At 35.9% G+C, this 16,144-nt stretch overlaps 1 protein-coding gene across 9 annotated transcripts in view; it reads left to right on the plus strand.

Annotated features, from left to right (window-relative positions):
- Nucleotides 1–16,144, plus strand: part of ANKRD31 (ankyrin repeat domain 31) — a 46,895-nt gene that overhangs the window by 22,419 nt on the left and 8,332 nt on the right. For all 9 annotated transcript variants that reach the window (XM_032441328.1, XM_015848806.2, XM_015848803.2 and 6 more), the window contains exons 11-20: nt 2,188–2,322; nt 3,517–3,659; nt 4,775–4,934; nt 5,375–5,481; nt 6,178–6,259; nt 8,580–8,676; nt 10,531–11,521; nt 13,075–13,215; nt 14,032–14,128; nt 14,595–14,666. In XM_032441328.1, the coding sequence (XP_032297219.1) occupies nt 2,188–2,322; nt 3,517–3,659; nt 4,775–4,934; nt 5,375–5,481; nt 6,178–6,259; nt 8,580–8,676; nt 10,531–11,521; nt 13,075–13,215; nt 14,032–14,128; nt 14,595–14,666 (2,025 nt within the window). The remainder of the gene's footprint in view (nt 1–2,187; nt 2,323–3,516; nt 3,660–4,774; nt 4,935–5,374; nt 5,482–6,177; nt 6,260–8,579; nt 8,677–10,530; nt 11,522–13,074; nt 13,216–14,031; nt 14,129–14,594; nt 14,667–16,144) is intronic.

Here is a 16,144-nt window from a genome sequence, read left to right on the forward strand (position 1 = left end):
TGAAGAATAGCATTGTGCATGGCAGCTTACCTGGAAAACCTTTCAAATATTTCTGTTCACTTGCAGCTGTATTACTATAGGTTGTTGGCTTAATGGGCTGTTGTGCACCTTTTTTCTCCCCTGTATCTCCAAGAATATTCCCTAGGACGCTGTCTCGTGAATAAGGAAGGGGAAGCAGAAAGTAAATGAATCCTTTGAGAGTTCATAGCCAGAAGCTTTTAGAAAAAAATACATTATGTTATCTTACAGAAGAGTAGGTCTCAGGCTGCTGGAGAAGTACTTCAATAATGTGCCTCTTCTGCATGCTCTTTAATCAGAGCATTTTTCATTTGGAAAAAAAACTTTTTTTTTTTTTTTTTTTGGTTGCCAATACAGTATGGGCCAGTTGCAAAGTTAGCCACGCAAATGCTTTCTGACAGACTGTAATGGCTGATGTGGAGCTCTGTGCTGTCATGGTCTGTCTGCAGCAGGATCTTTACAAGCTGATTTAAAGTTACTGTGGATACATCCCTGCTACGTGTCTGTCTTCTGTGTAGTTGCAGTATGTCTTTCCTGTGCTTTCAAGTAGTTCTGGATGACAGTCTCAGTAGTTTACCTTAAACGAAACCTTGGAAAAATAAATTTTCTGGAAGACGGAATAACCTAAAGGAAAGCAGCTGTCAAATCATGGAAGATATTTGATAGCAATGAATACTGGCAACTGGAAATATTTGAGAAGACAGCTTGTCTGATGAGAAGAGGGAAACGTTTGGAATGCAGGAACTAATTGTTCATATGAATAATTAAAAAACCACAGCTAAGAGTTGCAAAATACTTTATACATTTTTTTTTTTAATAAATCTCATAACAAGGAAAATAAATGATTTTTTAAAAATTATTATTTTATTATTTAAATATAGTGGCACAGTATTAAAGCAGTGAGAACAAGAGTAAGAAAACGGTTAAAATGAGCGGTAGAGCTTTGGAAATTTGACATGCTGTGGCACAGACATACGTGTCTCTTTGGTAGCTGTTTGCAGGAGAAGATCATCCTTACGTTATATGCAGAGTTGATACTTTTGAGATCTGTTCTTTTTTCTTTGCGTCTCTTCCAGTTTTGTGTCTGTTACTTGAAGCCCGGGAATTAGGATCTATTTCGTGACCATATTTAAAGTAGATACTGTTTGTTTTATGAACCAATAAGTGAAGGATTAAGCAAAATTTATTTACAGTCATGAGTCGAGTGCTTTACAAGTTTAATTAAAAGGTAGTTAAGCTATGCCACTTGACATTAGTCAAAGATCTGTTATCAGTTTACAAGGCTTTGTCACACCACAGCTGTAAAAAAATACCTGTCGTAGAAATCTATGTCCTATCTGATACAGAATGGAAAAGCAGTAATGGTTGTCTTCACTTTAAAATGCATTCTTAAATGCTTTTTTCTGTATATTTTATATATTTGGCAGGTGTGGATGGTAAATTATAATAAATTAGTGGTGAAATGCTACATACTTCTTACTTCTGTACAGTGTAAAACTCTTCAACCTTGTTACCTTTCTTGTTCATCTGTAATCATCAAATCATAGAATGGCTTGGATTGTAAGGGGCTGTAAAAACCATCCAGTTCCAGCCCTCCTGCCATGGGCAGGGTTGCCAGCCACTAGATCAGGCAGCCCAGGGGGCCCATCCAACATGGCCTTGAACAACTCCAAGGGTAGGCTGGCATCCATAGCATCTCTCAGCAACCTGTTCCTGTCCCTCACAACCCTCTGAATAAAGAATTTCTGCCTAACATTTAACCTCAGTCTCCCTTTTTTTAGTTTAAAACCATTTCTCTTTGTCATATCAATAATCCATTGTACTCTTCTTAGAGTCATCTATATCTGAACTGTAAATGTTCTGGCACAGAGTTTGCTATCCACACTGTTTTGAGGTTATTCTCTAAACTTTTGATGTATTCAGTATTACTGAATAATCAAGGCCGTGGTATTGCACAAGTTTACACTAATTCTAATTAGTTACAATGCTTAGTTCCTTGTTTAAAAGGCAGCTTTTGTTGTTGCTGCTGTTGTTGCTAATGAGCATACAATTTGTGTTTTAGAATATTTATCTACAAGAAATGAAGATATGTTTTTACATGTATATAATGTAAAACAATGTGTGTAATGTGAAATAAAGGAAGACTTTATGTTACATGTATTATGACAGGTGAGACAAAGAAGACAAAGAAGAAGAGTGCAACAGGAGAAACGAAGCTGCATATTGCTGCTAGGAGAGGAAATTTATCTTTGGTGAAAAGTCTGATATCATCTGGAATTCCTGTAAATGAGCAGGACAATGCAGGTTTGAGGATTGTTTTCTGAGGGATTTGTTTTAGATGTAATTTAGTGTAATTTACAGTGCATACGGCCTTAATGTAGTTTGTATAATCTTAATATAGTTTTGGAATCTTGATTTATTTTTGTGACTATTCAAACTGTTCAACAGTAATGCTGTAGAAAATAGCTTCTCTTTGTCATCGTTACATACTTGTTAAATAAATACAGCTGCTTTTTTTTTGTTTTGTTTTGTTTTCTTATATTTTGTTTAAATATTTCTATAACAATTTTAAATAACACATAGGAATTATTGGAAATACACTCTGGTGCTCAATACAGCAAGAATGCTTTTGTAACTGCATACGTGCTTGTAAAGGCATACATGTATGCACACATTCATTACATTCAAGCATTGATATGAAACCCTTATAGTGATGGGGTGTGTGATAAACTGTGGAACAGAGTCATACACTTTTGTCTCTATGACAGCTTTACATTAATTTTTTTCTCTCCTCATGTGTGAGGTTATTGGTGAGAGAAATTTTTCATACATATATCAATTTAGGATTTGATTCCAAACTTCTTAGCTGGGAGAAGAGAGGAGGAAGTCATTTAATTAGTACAAGCAGTTTTTGAACCTCTAGACTTGTATCTCAGCATGGAGCACTGCAACCCTTCCCTCAGCAGGGACATGAATCAGGTCGTTTTCCTCTACTGATGAGCAGACCAGCAGGAAGTATACAAAAATTGTGATATGTGAGATCTTACAGCCTCTATTAAATTTTGTTGAATGACCAGTGCCCATGAAAGATCAGAGGGAGCTGATGCATATGCACATTAAAATACATCTCTGCATGTAAAACAGTCACATGTATCTTATTTCCTTGGGACCAAGTCTAAAAATCATTTGCTTAAATTCTTTCTACTCTATTTTTAATTGTTGGTTTGCTTGTTTCTCATATTACGTTTAGTAGTTTGATAGAAAAATAGAATATATCTTTCTGGTTGATATTGGGTATATTTTTCGCTGAAGTAAGCTGAAGGACACTGGAAATAATTTACTGTAGTAATTCAAGATGATTATGTTTAAGATTAGTCTTAAGCACTAGAAGTCCAATGTTTATTTTACAGAATGCACACCAAAATGTATAGATGCTAGTTAGTGGTTGCTGTGGATGTTTCAAGATCAGATGCATGTTGTACATGTCATCCTGCTTAGGTTGGACGGCAATTCATGAAGCTTCTGCACGTGGATTTACTGATGTCATCTCAGAATTACTGAAGGCTGGTGCTGATGTTAACATCAGAGGTCTGAATGGTATTTTGCCAATACATGATGCTGTTTATATCAATTCTTTGGAGGTATGCTTTTCTTGTGAATTATATTACATGAGTCTAATTTCTGGTATTGGGCCAGCAAAGTAAAAGAGTGGTTTAAATATGACAATTCTAAAGTTCCTAGTACAACTCCAGTGTGTATTTGCATTCAGGAAGTAAGTCAACATTCTCTGAGCCAGTGATAATTAGAAGAATTGTTTCTCAGTAGTGACAGTTGAGACTGTTTAGAGTTAATTGACATTTTCAGTCCAGTGTACAGATCAGAAAAGTTCAGTGGCAAGCTGTGTTTCTTTCCCACATATTGGACTTTTAAAAAGTAATAGTGAAACACTGAGCATTCTAAATTTGCCAATAAACCAGTAAAACAGGTGTTTTATACCTGTGAACAACACACAGTGAACAAGTGGAGAAATAGTCCTCTGAAAACAAGGTTTTCTCTAGTAGAGCCCGCTGAACCTGTTTTAGAACTGTGTCAAGGTAAGGGAAGGAGTAGACCGGGGTGCTCATGAGGGGGAGTAGAGGTTTAATGCAGCTCCAGCATGGAATGGTATAGGTAGATGTGCAAATTGGACCGTTTGGATTCCCCCACGCTGTAAAGTCCTAAGTCACTATGAATTACCAGCACCATAGACAAGGGGTTTGTAATGTGTATGGAAAAAAATTTAGTTATTAAATATGCTTTAGATCATGCAGAATTGGTAAAATAATCACACTCCTCCAGGAGACTGCCAAATGTCTGCATTTTATTTGAATGGACAAATAAGTAAAGTGTTTTGGCACAGTGCATCCCAGGGAACTGAGCGTAAGCAGATGATTACAGGTTGACACTAACTTAGCCCTCTATTCCTACCAAAAGAGCTGATTTTTCATCTCATTTGTTTTATCCGTGAGACATCCCATTTGTCATTTCTGTGGGGCAAGATAAAATGAAAGAGGTGATTTCACTGTATCACACCTTACAGTCAATAGGACTCCTGAAAAAATAAAATATTATTCAGTGTTTGTAGAGGAAACCAGTAGAGAAGGTTCTGTCCCTCCTTTGTTATTTGTGGTTTATGATAAATAATATGTATCATTTATAAGTTGTATCATATGTCCACATCAAGAATAACCACAGTACAAACAACACAATGTAACAGGCAGCCAGGATTCTGCTACAACATGGAGCAAATCCCTGTGAGAGGAACGATTCTGGGAAAAGTGCTTTGGATGAAGCTTATGATGATAAAATGAAAGAACTGCTTATGTCTTATTGTTCTGTTCAATACGTTCTTCCTGTTGAAACTGGTGATGTTACAGGTATGTTGGTTACATAATACAAATAGTAAGATTACACTGTAATCTCAATGCATTGCTACACATCAGAATGCAATGTATGTAGCTGCATATTGTCTTGCACAGATATTTTTAATTATATTATTATATATATTATATATATTATCAATTGACTATTATTTGTATATTTTGGAAAATAGGATACATGGGGTTTTTGGTTTTTTTTCCTGAAAATGTGTGGAATAACAACATCATTCAAATTTTTGTTAGTCTATAATTGTAACTTTTAAGACTATTTCTTTAATGTGACCTCATTTGCATATGTTTTTGCAGCATCATTTGCAAGATGTTTTTATTGTAGTCTGGTTTGCCATTTTATTTCTGTAACCTGTATTAGTTTGACTAATGCACTGTGGTTCTGCAATTTCATTTAAAATTATATTTATTATATTTATTTTTGTTAGTTGCAGAGTGGAACCACTGTAGGTCAAGGAGGCAAAAGAGTGTTTGTCTTAAGTTCTGTGAAAATGGTGACATGTCTTTGGAGCCACAAAGTGAGAAATACAGTGTGGTGAGTATGGATAATAGAAGAGTTTTGTTGTATTTCTCTGTAGTGTGCTACTGCACAGCGTTGTTTACTGGTTTGTTTACTGGCTGAATAGCATAAAACTGTCATTAAACTGTGGATTATCACTTTCCTCTGTTTGTGACTCCTGTGTGCTTATACATCTTGTGCAAATAACAGGCAACACATACATATTTTTTATTGCTTATATGAATAGGAAAAGGGCAGGAGACCTGGGCTTTTCACCGGGTTTCCAAAATATCCCCTTGAAAGTTTAATGCTTTTTCTTCATTATGAAGACATTTCAAAATAATTTAATCTGAGTTTAAAACGCCTGCAAAGATTTTTGCATAATTTGTATGTTAGGAAAGTTCTTACTGATGCTTACAGGCTTTGTTTAAGTTGTCTTGGTGTTACTGTCATGGTGAGACTTGCTATCTGATTGCTGTGCTGAGCTCAGAGGTGGGACTCTAAAATAGGCTAGTTTAAATGACTAGGCAAACCCAGGTTGTGATATCCCCTTACACAGCACAGCCTCCACATTATTTTAATCATACCAGTGCCCCCATGGCCTACACACAGTAGCTGCTCCATCTCTGGAATGATTTGAGTCCGCCAATACTTATCCTGCAGGCCATACATCATCATCAGTGTGTTATGCAGTGCATTTGATTCTACCCACTTTAATGTATTTGTTAATAGAACACTGCTTCTGCCATACAAGATGTTGAGAAGAAGCAAAAAGAACTGTTTCTACTTGAACTGAGAACTTCTGAAGATGCAGGTAGATGTAATTTCAATGTTTTTTTCAGTTATCTTTTTGTAAAAATAGAATATCATCATTTTAGAAAGTGTATTGCAAGTAAGCTGTTTGGATGACTCTTCTAGAAAGTACAACTTGAGAGTAAGATTTTAATAGCAGTTCCCAGATAGCTGTACTTCCTAGAATACTTCTAGTTTATGTAAGAATGAAAAACTGAAAGCATGCCACTTGGTGGCACAGAAATATTTTATGTTTCAAATTAACCTAATAGTATAAAAAAAGGATCATCAAACAAAAAACACACAGGGTTGGCAGATGAGTACGTGGCATTCTTCTAGAGCTCCCCCATGAGCATGAGCAGTTGTTCGTATGTAAAAGTAGTAATTATATCGTTTTTATTCTATTGCAGCTGCATTTTCAGGAGTCTAAAATAATTTATGAGGGGGAAAAGAGAAATCTTACAGTAGGTGTTGTTGATGATGGGCAGTTTCAGAAATGCTGATGCCTGGTTGTGTAATTTGACTTGGCCTATTGAATCTCAGTTCAGATTAATCTCAAGAGACTACTAAGTGACACTGACTTCCCAGATCATGAGACCGTGACTGCTGAAGTGGCAGAGCTTGCTGCAAGAAGGCCTTTGATCAGTGTCTCTCTCCCAGACTGCCTCTGCTATCTAGGCAGAGCTGTGTGTATTTCTGAGCAGCTCATGCCCATGAAAGAGTTTTGCTAAAGAACAGCAAGGAAAGTTTCTTTCTTTTCTTTCCCTGAAAATAGCGTGAAGCTTTCAAATTATATTTAAGGGGATCAGTTTATTCCTTCAAAAAGAAATGTGAAATATGGAATTATACAGACTTACAGCTTCTAAGTCAAGTTTGAACTGTTAACTAAAATTATATTTGCTTGAAAAGTATTTGCCAAACAGACATATGCTAGGCAGAATCCTGTATGCATGATAAAGCTTCATGCATAATAAGGTAAAACAGATCTGTACGATTTCATGAATGAGGAAAATAAGAAGTACCAGACTTCTTGTTTTGGGATATAAAGGAGATGGATATGGTGATCTGTTACCACTTCTGACTAAAGTATTAATCATCTAGCTACTTGTTAAATGAAGTGATTACTACTGAATACTGAACAAGAATATGTCAGTATATTGGCAAATGGTAGGGAATTAGGTGGTTTTATGCAATACAGTCTACTCTGAAATTCTTTGTTAAATTACGTTAAACCCACTCAGGGTGGTGGGGTACTGGCACAGGCTGCCCAGATAGAATGTGGATGCCCCATCTATGGAGGCATTCAGTGCCAGGTTGGACAGGGAGCAACCCAACAACCTGGGTGGGAGCCCTGCCATGGGGGTTGGAGTAGGGCTGTCTTTAAGGTCTCTTCCAGCAGAAATAATTCTGTGACTGTGATAAATTAGAGTAGTATTTTAATATCTTTATAATTTAATAAGTAAATGCTGGTATGTACTATGAAATAGGTTATTTGAAACATAAATACATTTTTTTTGGTCATATAGTTACTCGTTTTCCATAATAAAATCTCATCTTTCCTGTTTTATACTTTCAGAGATTGTAAGTTTCATGTATTATTCCAGTGGTATCTGCTAACTGTGACTTATGAACTCTCTCTTATAAGTCTAAGAAAAGAGAGCATCCAGAGAAGAATTTCTAACTGCTTCTCCCATTAGAGAAGAATATAGCAAATAAGAATTTGTGGTATCTAATCTTATTCTGTAGTATGTATTTGAAGATATGTAAGAATAAAGCACTTATGCTTTTTGCATATTTTTAACTAGGAGCAGATACCATGATCAAATCATTTTATACTTCAGACATAAAGGTTTTAGCAACCTTCTTAAGCTTGTATAACTTCTGCAGATTGCTTCACATAGCAGGGGGGTTGAAACTAGATGTTCATTATGGTCCTTTTTAACCTAGGCCCTTTTATGATTCTCTGATTCTATGATATAATTATTATGTTATTCAACATAAAGAACTTCAAAAAGATTTCAGTGCTTCTCAGCCACGGGACTGTTCTTTTAATCTACTTTGTTCCCTTTATAACTTCCTGGGCACTGGGCACTGACACTTCAAACTTTTCTGATACTTGGACTATTTAATTTTAAATTAAACCTGTTCTTAGTTCTTTCTGAGAAGAATTTCTTTAAAAGTACTCTGTAAATAACTTCTAATGTGCATGACAGTATAAAGCTGTAACAATATTTTTATTATCACTTTGGCTGTGGCTTTTGCTATATGAATGTGCTATTGCTATATTTATTTTCTATTAACCATCACTACCATCATTCTGATTGCATCAAAATAATGAACAGATGTGTTTACCCAAGGCCTGTCTCAGATAGAAGGTACTCTGAATAAAGTGTTTGCAGAACAGAAAGCAGACAGGGATGCCCTTGCTAAAAAATACAGGTATGTAGAATACAAGGTTTATATTTATAGGATTTTTTAAAGTAGTACTGACAGAGATAATTAGAAGATTAGTAACAGTGCTGGGAAAGCAGAACAAACTCTTTTCATTCAGCCTTTGCTGCAGTCCCATATTAGTTATTACTGTTACCTGCAGTAGGAGGAGAATTCTGCAAGTTACATGAATTACTAGAAAATAAGAAGGTTTATGACAAGAGAATTCAGGGTTCCAAACTATTCTTATGAACAAGCTATTGACTGAATTAAAAAACAAAGACAAAACAATTTATTTTTTCACAAGCTTAATCTGCCTTATAATATTGATATATAAGGTGTTCTCGAGAAAACTGATAAATATTTCTGGGTATTGCAGATACCCTACCCCTAATGCAGTAGTTGTCCATCATGTGTAATGAATTAAACTCCAAATCATATTTCCTTTTAATGATTTATGTGGTGTAAAGTTTGTTTTTAACAAAGTAACTTAAAATTTTGCCATTCAAGGCATGAATGTACAGAAGGAAGCATCATCATGTTTTTTATCTTTCTGTTGCTCACTTAGTTGGCACAGGAAGGTATGTTACTTCTCAATTTCTGTATATTCCTTTGAAGATACTAAAATGTTTTCTCACCTAAGAAAAATTAGGAGAAAAAAAGCATCTTATTTGTATGTTGCTTTGCCCTTGCCACTCTAGTCATGCTATTTTTGCCTCATACTTTCTCTTTATTTTCAACAACTTCTGTATTTATACAGCAATAAACCTGTACACCGAAGAAAAATTACTAGAAAAATATCTGTGTTATCATAGTAATCTCCACGGTTCCGTGGTTGTGGAGGCTCAGGAATATTACTGATTGATAATAAGCTGATGATGTTGATCATATCATGGATTCTAAACAAGATTGCAAGCACTGTCACAGTATTGGACATTAATACAGTCACACTGTAATCTAGTTTTCCTTGTTCTATGCCAAATAGTCTTACTGCACCTCCCTCTTGATCGTCTTTTCTCAGTGTAGGATAATGTTACTTGTATGGCATCTGTGCTATGGATGAAGTTTAAAGCAAACCTTGTTTCTGTCCTTTTTGTCACACTTTGTGGTACTCGTCTGTCTTTCCAGTAGGATGTCAGAGCAGTGATGCAATCAATTGCCCCGTGAGGTTGGACTAGGAGAAAAGAGTATGGGGTCATACTGGTCGTTTTCATGCCAAAACAGTGAAAATAAATAATTCAGATTTCAGCAGGAGGTGAAAGCCCTGGAAAGAAGTCCTAAAAGGAAACCAACTCAACCAAGAGCTGGGCCTGGTGAAAAGAAAGATTCCTAGGCTAGTGTATAACATTCTGAACTGCTCTGCTCCCTTGTCAGAATAGTTATGGTAGTATTATTACAGTTTTGATTTTCCCTAAGCATTTTGAAATGGTGAAAGGCCATAAAAAAATATGTGGCAATAACTTCAAGAATTTATTCTTAGCTCATATTAAAAAAAAACTCCAAATTTCAGTGGCAGTGGCACTGAATTCAATGAACTATTGGGATTTGCAGTGATAAAAGACTGACTGGTGATAATGCAAACCTGATGGGTTAGAAGTGGTATAAAGTTTTTGCTGCAGTTCCTATGTGTTGCATCTTACTTATAGACAGGATTCTGCAGTTTGTTGTGCATAAAGCCTTGCATTCGAACGATAAACTTAATATATTACCAACTTTAGATATGATAAAAAAAAGCATTGTTCAGATTTTAGAGGCTGATGAAGTCCTTTGAAACATATCCCTGTTTTCAGTGAGATAAACTGCTTCTGTTTTGTGTTCACAGTAAATCTGCAGTCTTTCTTATTTCCTTTAAAATTTCTGTAGGGCTTCAACAGAATCTTTTAACGAAGGAGCTCAGCAAGAACAAGTGGCTAACCTCTCTTCTAGGCAAGAGAATTTGTTGACTCTTGTCCAAAACCAGAAGAAATTACTCCAGAAAATAGAAAATTACAGAAAAACAAACCAAGTGTTCAGAGCATCAGATTCAGAGAAGCAAATTGTGAATCTCGATGTAGTTACATTTGCTATGGGGCTTGATGCCAGCATACCTCATGAAAACAGAGTAAAAGCACATCTCTCTTCAGAAAATAGATTTTCAGCTCAGGAATGCAACCAGTATCCAAACAACCGCTTGGCTGAGACAGAAGCTAACAAAGAAGCAGTAAGAAGCAAAGTGATTTCTGATAGTACTTCAGCATCTGAAAACCCGAAAAGAAAATATTACTTCTATGACTTGTCAAAGTTGACAAATGCTATGGAGCTATTGCTATTGCCTTCAAAACCTGCTGCTTCCACTGCTAAAAACAGGTGTTTGCAGCAAAAAGACATCGATCATATAGCAGTTGGAGAGCAAGGAAACAAGTCATTAGATCTCATTTCAGTGACCAACACATTAAATAGTCCAGAAGCCCAAAGCACTGTTACCAGTAACAGTGTTTGTCAGCCAGGTGGTGACTGTCAGCAGGTTCTTGCAGATGAGGGTATACACAGATACATAAATAAGAAAGAAGCTTTCCAGCAGCACCAGCAAGTAATGGCATCAGCATCCACAGATAACTTTCCTAACCTGCATCCAGTGTTCTTTCAGAGTTGTGGGAACTCATGTGATGCAGAATCAATAGCTGCAAATTTTACATCAAACACAGATTATCCAGTAAACCTTAGTGAGAAGACTTTCCAGAGCTATGTTTACAAGGAATGTGAGCAAAAACGAAGGAAGTGTGCGAGAAAAAGAAAAAAAAAGCTACAGCTGATAGATCTTCTCGAGTTGGGAAGGATTAAGCCAGGAGAAAATGTTTTGGAATTCACACTGATGGTAATTGTTAAGTTATAATAATGCTAATACTAGTGAATAATTGGGGGGGGGAGGAAGGGGAGGCAACATTACAATGGGGAAACAGCAGTCTGTATCATCAGCATTTAGTAGTGAAGAATTTTATGTGTTATTTACAAGTAATCTCTTATGAATTTTAAAGGAAAATTCTATGGATAATATCTTCTGGTTAGCCCATGATTGCATTGTCAGTTTCTTAGTGTTTCCTGTTGCTAAAGCTAGAGTAGAATTGTTGGCTGTGTATTGGCAGTTTTTCAAATTTAAAGGAGGAGTATATTAAGGTTTTCATGACTTAATGTAGTTCTTTGAAGCAGCTATCAAGGGTTTCCTCTATGTCGTGGTAGATGTGAGCGTATGCCAGGTTTCTCACTAAATGGTTCTGGGGTCTGATATAAACCATGTCTGCAAAAAAATAAAGTAAAATCAGCCTCTGTTGAATACAGAAACATGCCCCCATGTTTCCAAGTACAAAGTAGATTTTTAAGACAGCTGCTAAGGAACTGACTTAGTATTGAGTAAATGGTGGAATTATTGGCTGAATTCCTATCTGTGAGCTAGATAATTTCCAGAGCAACCTATTCATTAGAATGTGAAAGGCTGTTTTCAGCTAGCCAGATATAGTTAGTTATTGCAGAAAAGACCTCTCTCTCTGCAACTACAATCTGCTCAGGTATACTTTTCTGCTGAGAGCATCTGGTTTGTTGCTTTGTTTTGTAACATAAGACAGTGTTAAGAAAGTTACAAACCTCTACACTGGATTATGTCATAGATCTATGCACACTCTTTGTTTCGTTGGAGGGCGTGTAATTTTCCTCCAAACCCTAAGCTGATGAAATTGAAGGATAAAGAATTTGACATGCTGTTATCTCTGAAGATTGTTATCTGTCATTGCAACTTATTACATGTGCATCCTATGGAATGATTACCCTGTATTGAAATGTTGGTGTTGTGGCTTTTGAGAAGTCAGTGATTTTAGTAGAATGAAAATAGCACTTATTTGTGTCTTAGAAAACCGAGTGCTGTAGAGATTGAAATTTAGAGGTCAGTGTCTGTTGCATTGCAAAGAAATGATTCATGTAGTTATATATTCTTAGAAAAAACATACAGCTAGTGCATAATACTTAGTTAAACTAGCTTTGGGCAGACAGTATGTGGTTTTTGAGCACTATGGACCCATGCTATGTAACTGTGAATTAGATTTAATGTTCATCAAAATGTTTGAGTTAAATAGCCTGGTTTCAGTTCTTAAGGAGTCAAACCATTTGTTATGGTGGAAGGTGGCTGAATATTTTTGATGGATCATTCCCTTATTCTGATTAACATACTAAGCAATATTACCCAGTATCGTGTATAACAAAACTATAACTTACTTTAAAAAAATGTAAACCATAAGAATATTTATTTATTGAGGAAAAAAAAGAATCAGCTGCAACTCTTCAGCTATATGGTCCAATGTTTTTTCCATGCTTTAAGGATTTTAATTCAGTTTTTTTAATTTATGAGCTGAAAATTATTTCTTAATTTTTCTTTTTTAGGGATTCACTTGCAAAGCCACGCTCTTAACAAATGGCCAGATCAAAACAAGTGAGAACAAAATATTTCAGAATCCAGTTCAGTGGGTTAAAGACCTACTAGGAAGTGATATTTATGTGACATGGAAGTATGCATGGAACAAGGTATGCTTGATTTTTACTCTCAGAAGTAATATTAATAAATTGAAATAACAAATGTAACAAATCTGTAATTTATAAGGTGACGTGCAGTGAGGAAGTATCTTCACTGTTTTTTTATCTCCATTTCTTAGTTATAAAAACAGGGTGCAAGCCTAAACCTGCTAACAAAGGGCTGTGAACTGAAGTGTGTAACTCCAAAAGAGGAGTAGCTATGCAGTGCTGAGCTAGACACAGGTGTTCAGAGGTTGTGGAATGCTTAGTCTATAAGGTGTCAGTGTTTGGAAAGAATAGTTTTAAAAATGACTGGGATATGGGCTAAAAAAGCTGAAAGGTAGTTAGTCACAGAATTACAGAACTGCACGGGTCGGAAGGGGCCTCTAGAGGTCTTCAAGTCCAACCCCCTTGCCAGAACAGGCTCTGTACAGCAGGCTGCATGAATAGGTGTCTTGAATATCTCCAGAGAAGGAGACACCACAGCCTCTCTAAGGCAGTCTGTTCTGGTGCTCTGTCACCATCACCACGAAGAAAAGAGAATGAATAAGAGAATAAAAAGGAGCAATGTTATTGAAATGCCAAAATGTTGAGGACAAATGTTGCAAAAATAGTGTTATGGTTTAGACATCTTAGTAGATAAATAAAGTTTTTCAATAAGAATTTCAATAAGCAGAATTTTTGTTTGATATTGGTAGATGCAGACTATTAAGTGCCTAAACTGAATTTTGAAAAGTGAAAGTTTTTCATTTATCGGTGGGAAAAAAAAGCAAACAAACAACAGACAAAGCAATTAAATGCAGTTATGCATTTTGATCTTGTTTGTAGGTTGCTTATCGTGGGACACAATTGTCAAAGCTACTTGTTGAAGATGCACCTGTTTCTAACGACCTCGAAATACCATCACAACAGAGAGAGCTTGCAGGTATGTATGATATGAAGTCTAATATTCACCATGACTGAAACATCAGAAAGTAATTTTTCAAGAGCGTAAATTCCAAAATTCATATATTGCTTTCTGATTTATTTTGGACTACATGCATGTATCAGCTCCCTGAACAGAAATGTAAATAGTGACATAAATTACAAGTGGTCTTCCAAGAAATACATTTCTTTCAGAAAGCAGTTGCATCAAGGAGATAATTACTGATGACTTGGCTGCTATATAAAAAAGTCTATGTAAAATTTTGTTTAAAAATATTTAATATAGAGAGAGTGAAGTTTTAATAAGTTGATTTCATACTTTTTTCCTTATTCTTTTGGAAACTTAGTCATCTGCACAGCTTTTAATTGTGTGTGCGTATTAAGTTTGCAGATAATGTGAGCTAGTGGAAATCCAAATATGCTAAAGCAATAGTACTAATTGTGGACTCTGTTGTTGTCACAAACAGAAAATGTGAAAACATTTCCGTGCGCTGAAAGAGAAGCAGCTGAAAGTCTCCCCATTGCCAGAGAATTAAAGAGTAAGATTTCTGTTTTTAACTGTTAAAAATAACCAAACAAACCTAATAATAAAGACAGGAGATGAAGAGCAAATTCTCAAGGAAAAAAGAAAGTAGGGGAAACAGATTAAATCTAGATGAGCAAAGGAAACCATAGTGGGGAAAAGTGATGGCTCAGCTGATGGACTGGATTGATCTAAAAGAGATCCTGAAGTTTTTCATAGCTCTGTATGTTCTCCTCTCTTGAATCCTGTTATTTTCATGTAGTTAACAAAATAACTCAATGTCATTTGAAGTGTTCAGTTACATGTTCCTACTGAGTAAGAGCAAAGACAAACGCTTTGTGGATTTAGGTAGAGAAATATGATATGACAACGTTGTGGAATAATGTAATACAATCTAATTTAGAGAGAGGAATGGAAATGTTACTGAAGATGCTGAGATCTTTGGGGAGTTCACTGAGCTTTTAAATATGTGTTTTCAGTGTTATGTTTTTACGTTGGTTGCACATTAAACCCTGTTGGCAGTATTAGCAATATTCAGCAGTGCTTACTGCATTTCAGGTAGCATTTCTGCCCGTACCACCTTTGATTACACCACAGAGTCGTGACCAAGAGCCCTGTACAACTGCAGTGCAAAGTCAGAGTGGTTATCTTAAACCCTGAGTGGCCAATGTCACTTTGGACTGAAGTGAGTCAGGTCCGCTGTGGGAAACAGTAACAAGTGTATGGGAGGTGAAGTGTCTGAATTAGTGTCAGACACTATGAACTGAAGTTGTATTCACACTGTAAAACCACTGTTACAGCAATTGCAAGGCTTTCAGCTGCAGTGCAAAAGATGCTCTGGAGCTGAGAATCTTTTGCAAGAAATACTTTTTTAGACTACATTTTTGTATGCTTGTGTGTGGATGTTAGCAGTGAGCAGCTAAACTGAATGTCTTTACTGCCATTTTTAAAATCACACTCTCAAAAAAACAAACAAACAAAAACACAAAAAAACAACCAACCCAAACAAACAAAAAACACCCAATAAAACAACTCCCCCCACCCCCACCCCCCAGCAGACTGAACTGATGGAGCAGGAGAATATTAAATCCAAAAGAAGTGCTCCATAGAATGATCCCCAAACTGTTAAGTGTTTCTATACCATGTAGATATAACATCAGACTACAAGTAAATAGTGCATGTGCATATTAGCAAGAATTTTCCATTAGACCCTAAACTGTGAACTCCTCAGAGTTTTAATTCAGAGCTTCAGATTCTGCCCAGACTTAAACAATTATATCAGAAACTACTTTCAATGATAAGATTTGGTATTATTATCTTAGTATTTTTGGAAGAAAGATGGAAAAGATGATGAATATTATTTAGTAATTAAAAAATCTGGATGAGGACTGAGCACACAAAGTTTATTTATTTTTTTTTAAACAAATGCCATGACTTAGAGGAGCTTGATTCTGCATATCTGAATTTTGGATTGGGTATTACTGGCACATCACC

Source organism: Coturnix japonica, chromosome Z, assembly GCF_001577835.2.
Source record: "Coturnix japonica isolate 7356 chromosome Z, Coturnix japonica 2.1, whole genome shotgun sequence".
NCBI lineage: Eukaryota > Metazoa > Chordata > Aves > Galliformes > Phasianidae > Coturnix > Coturnix japonica.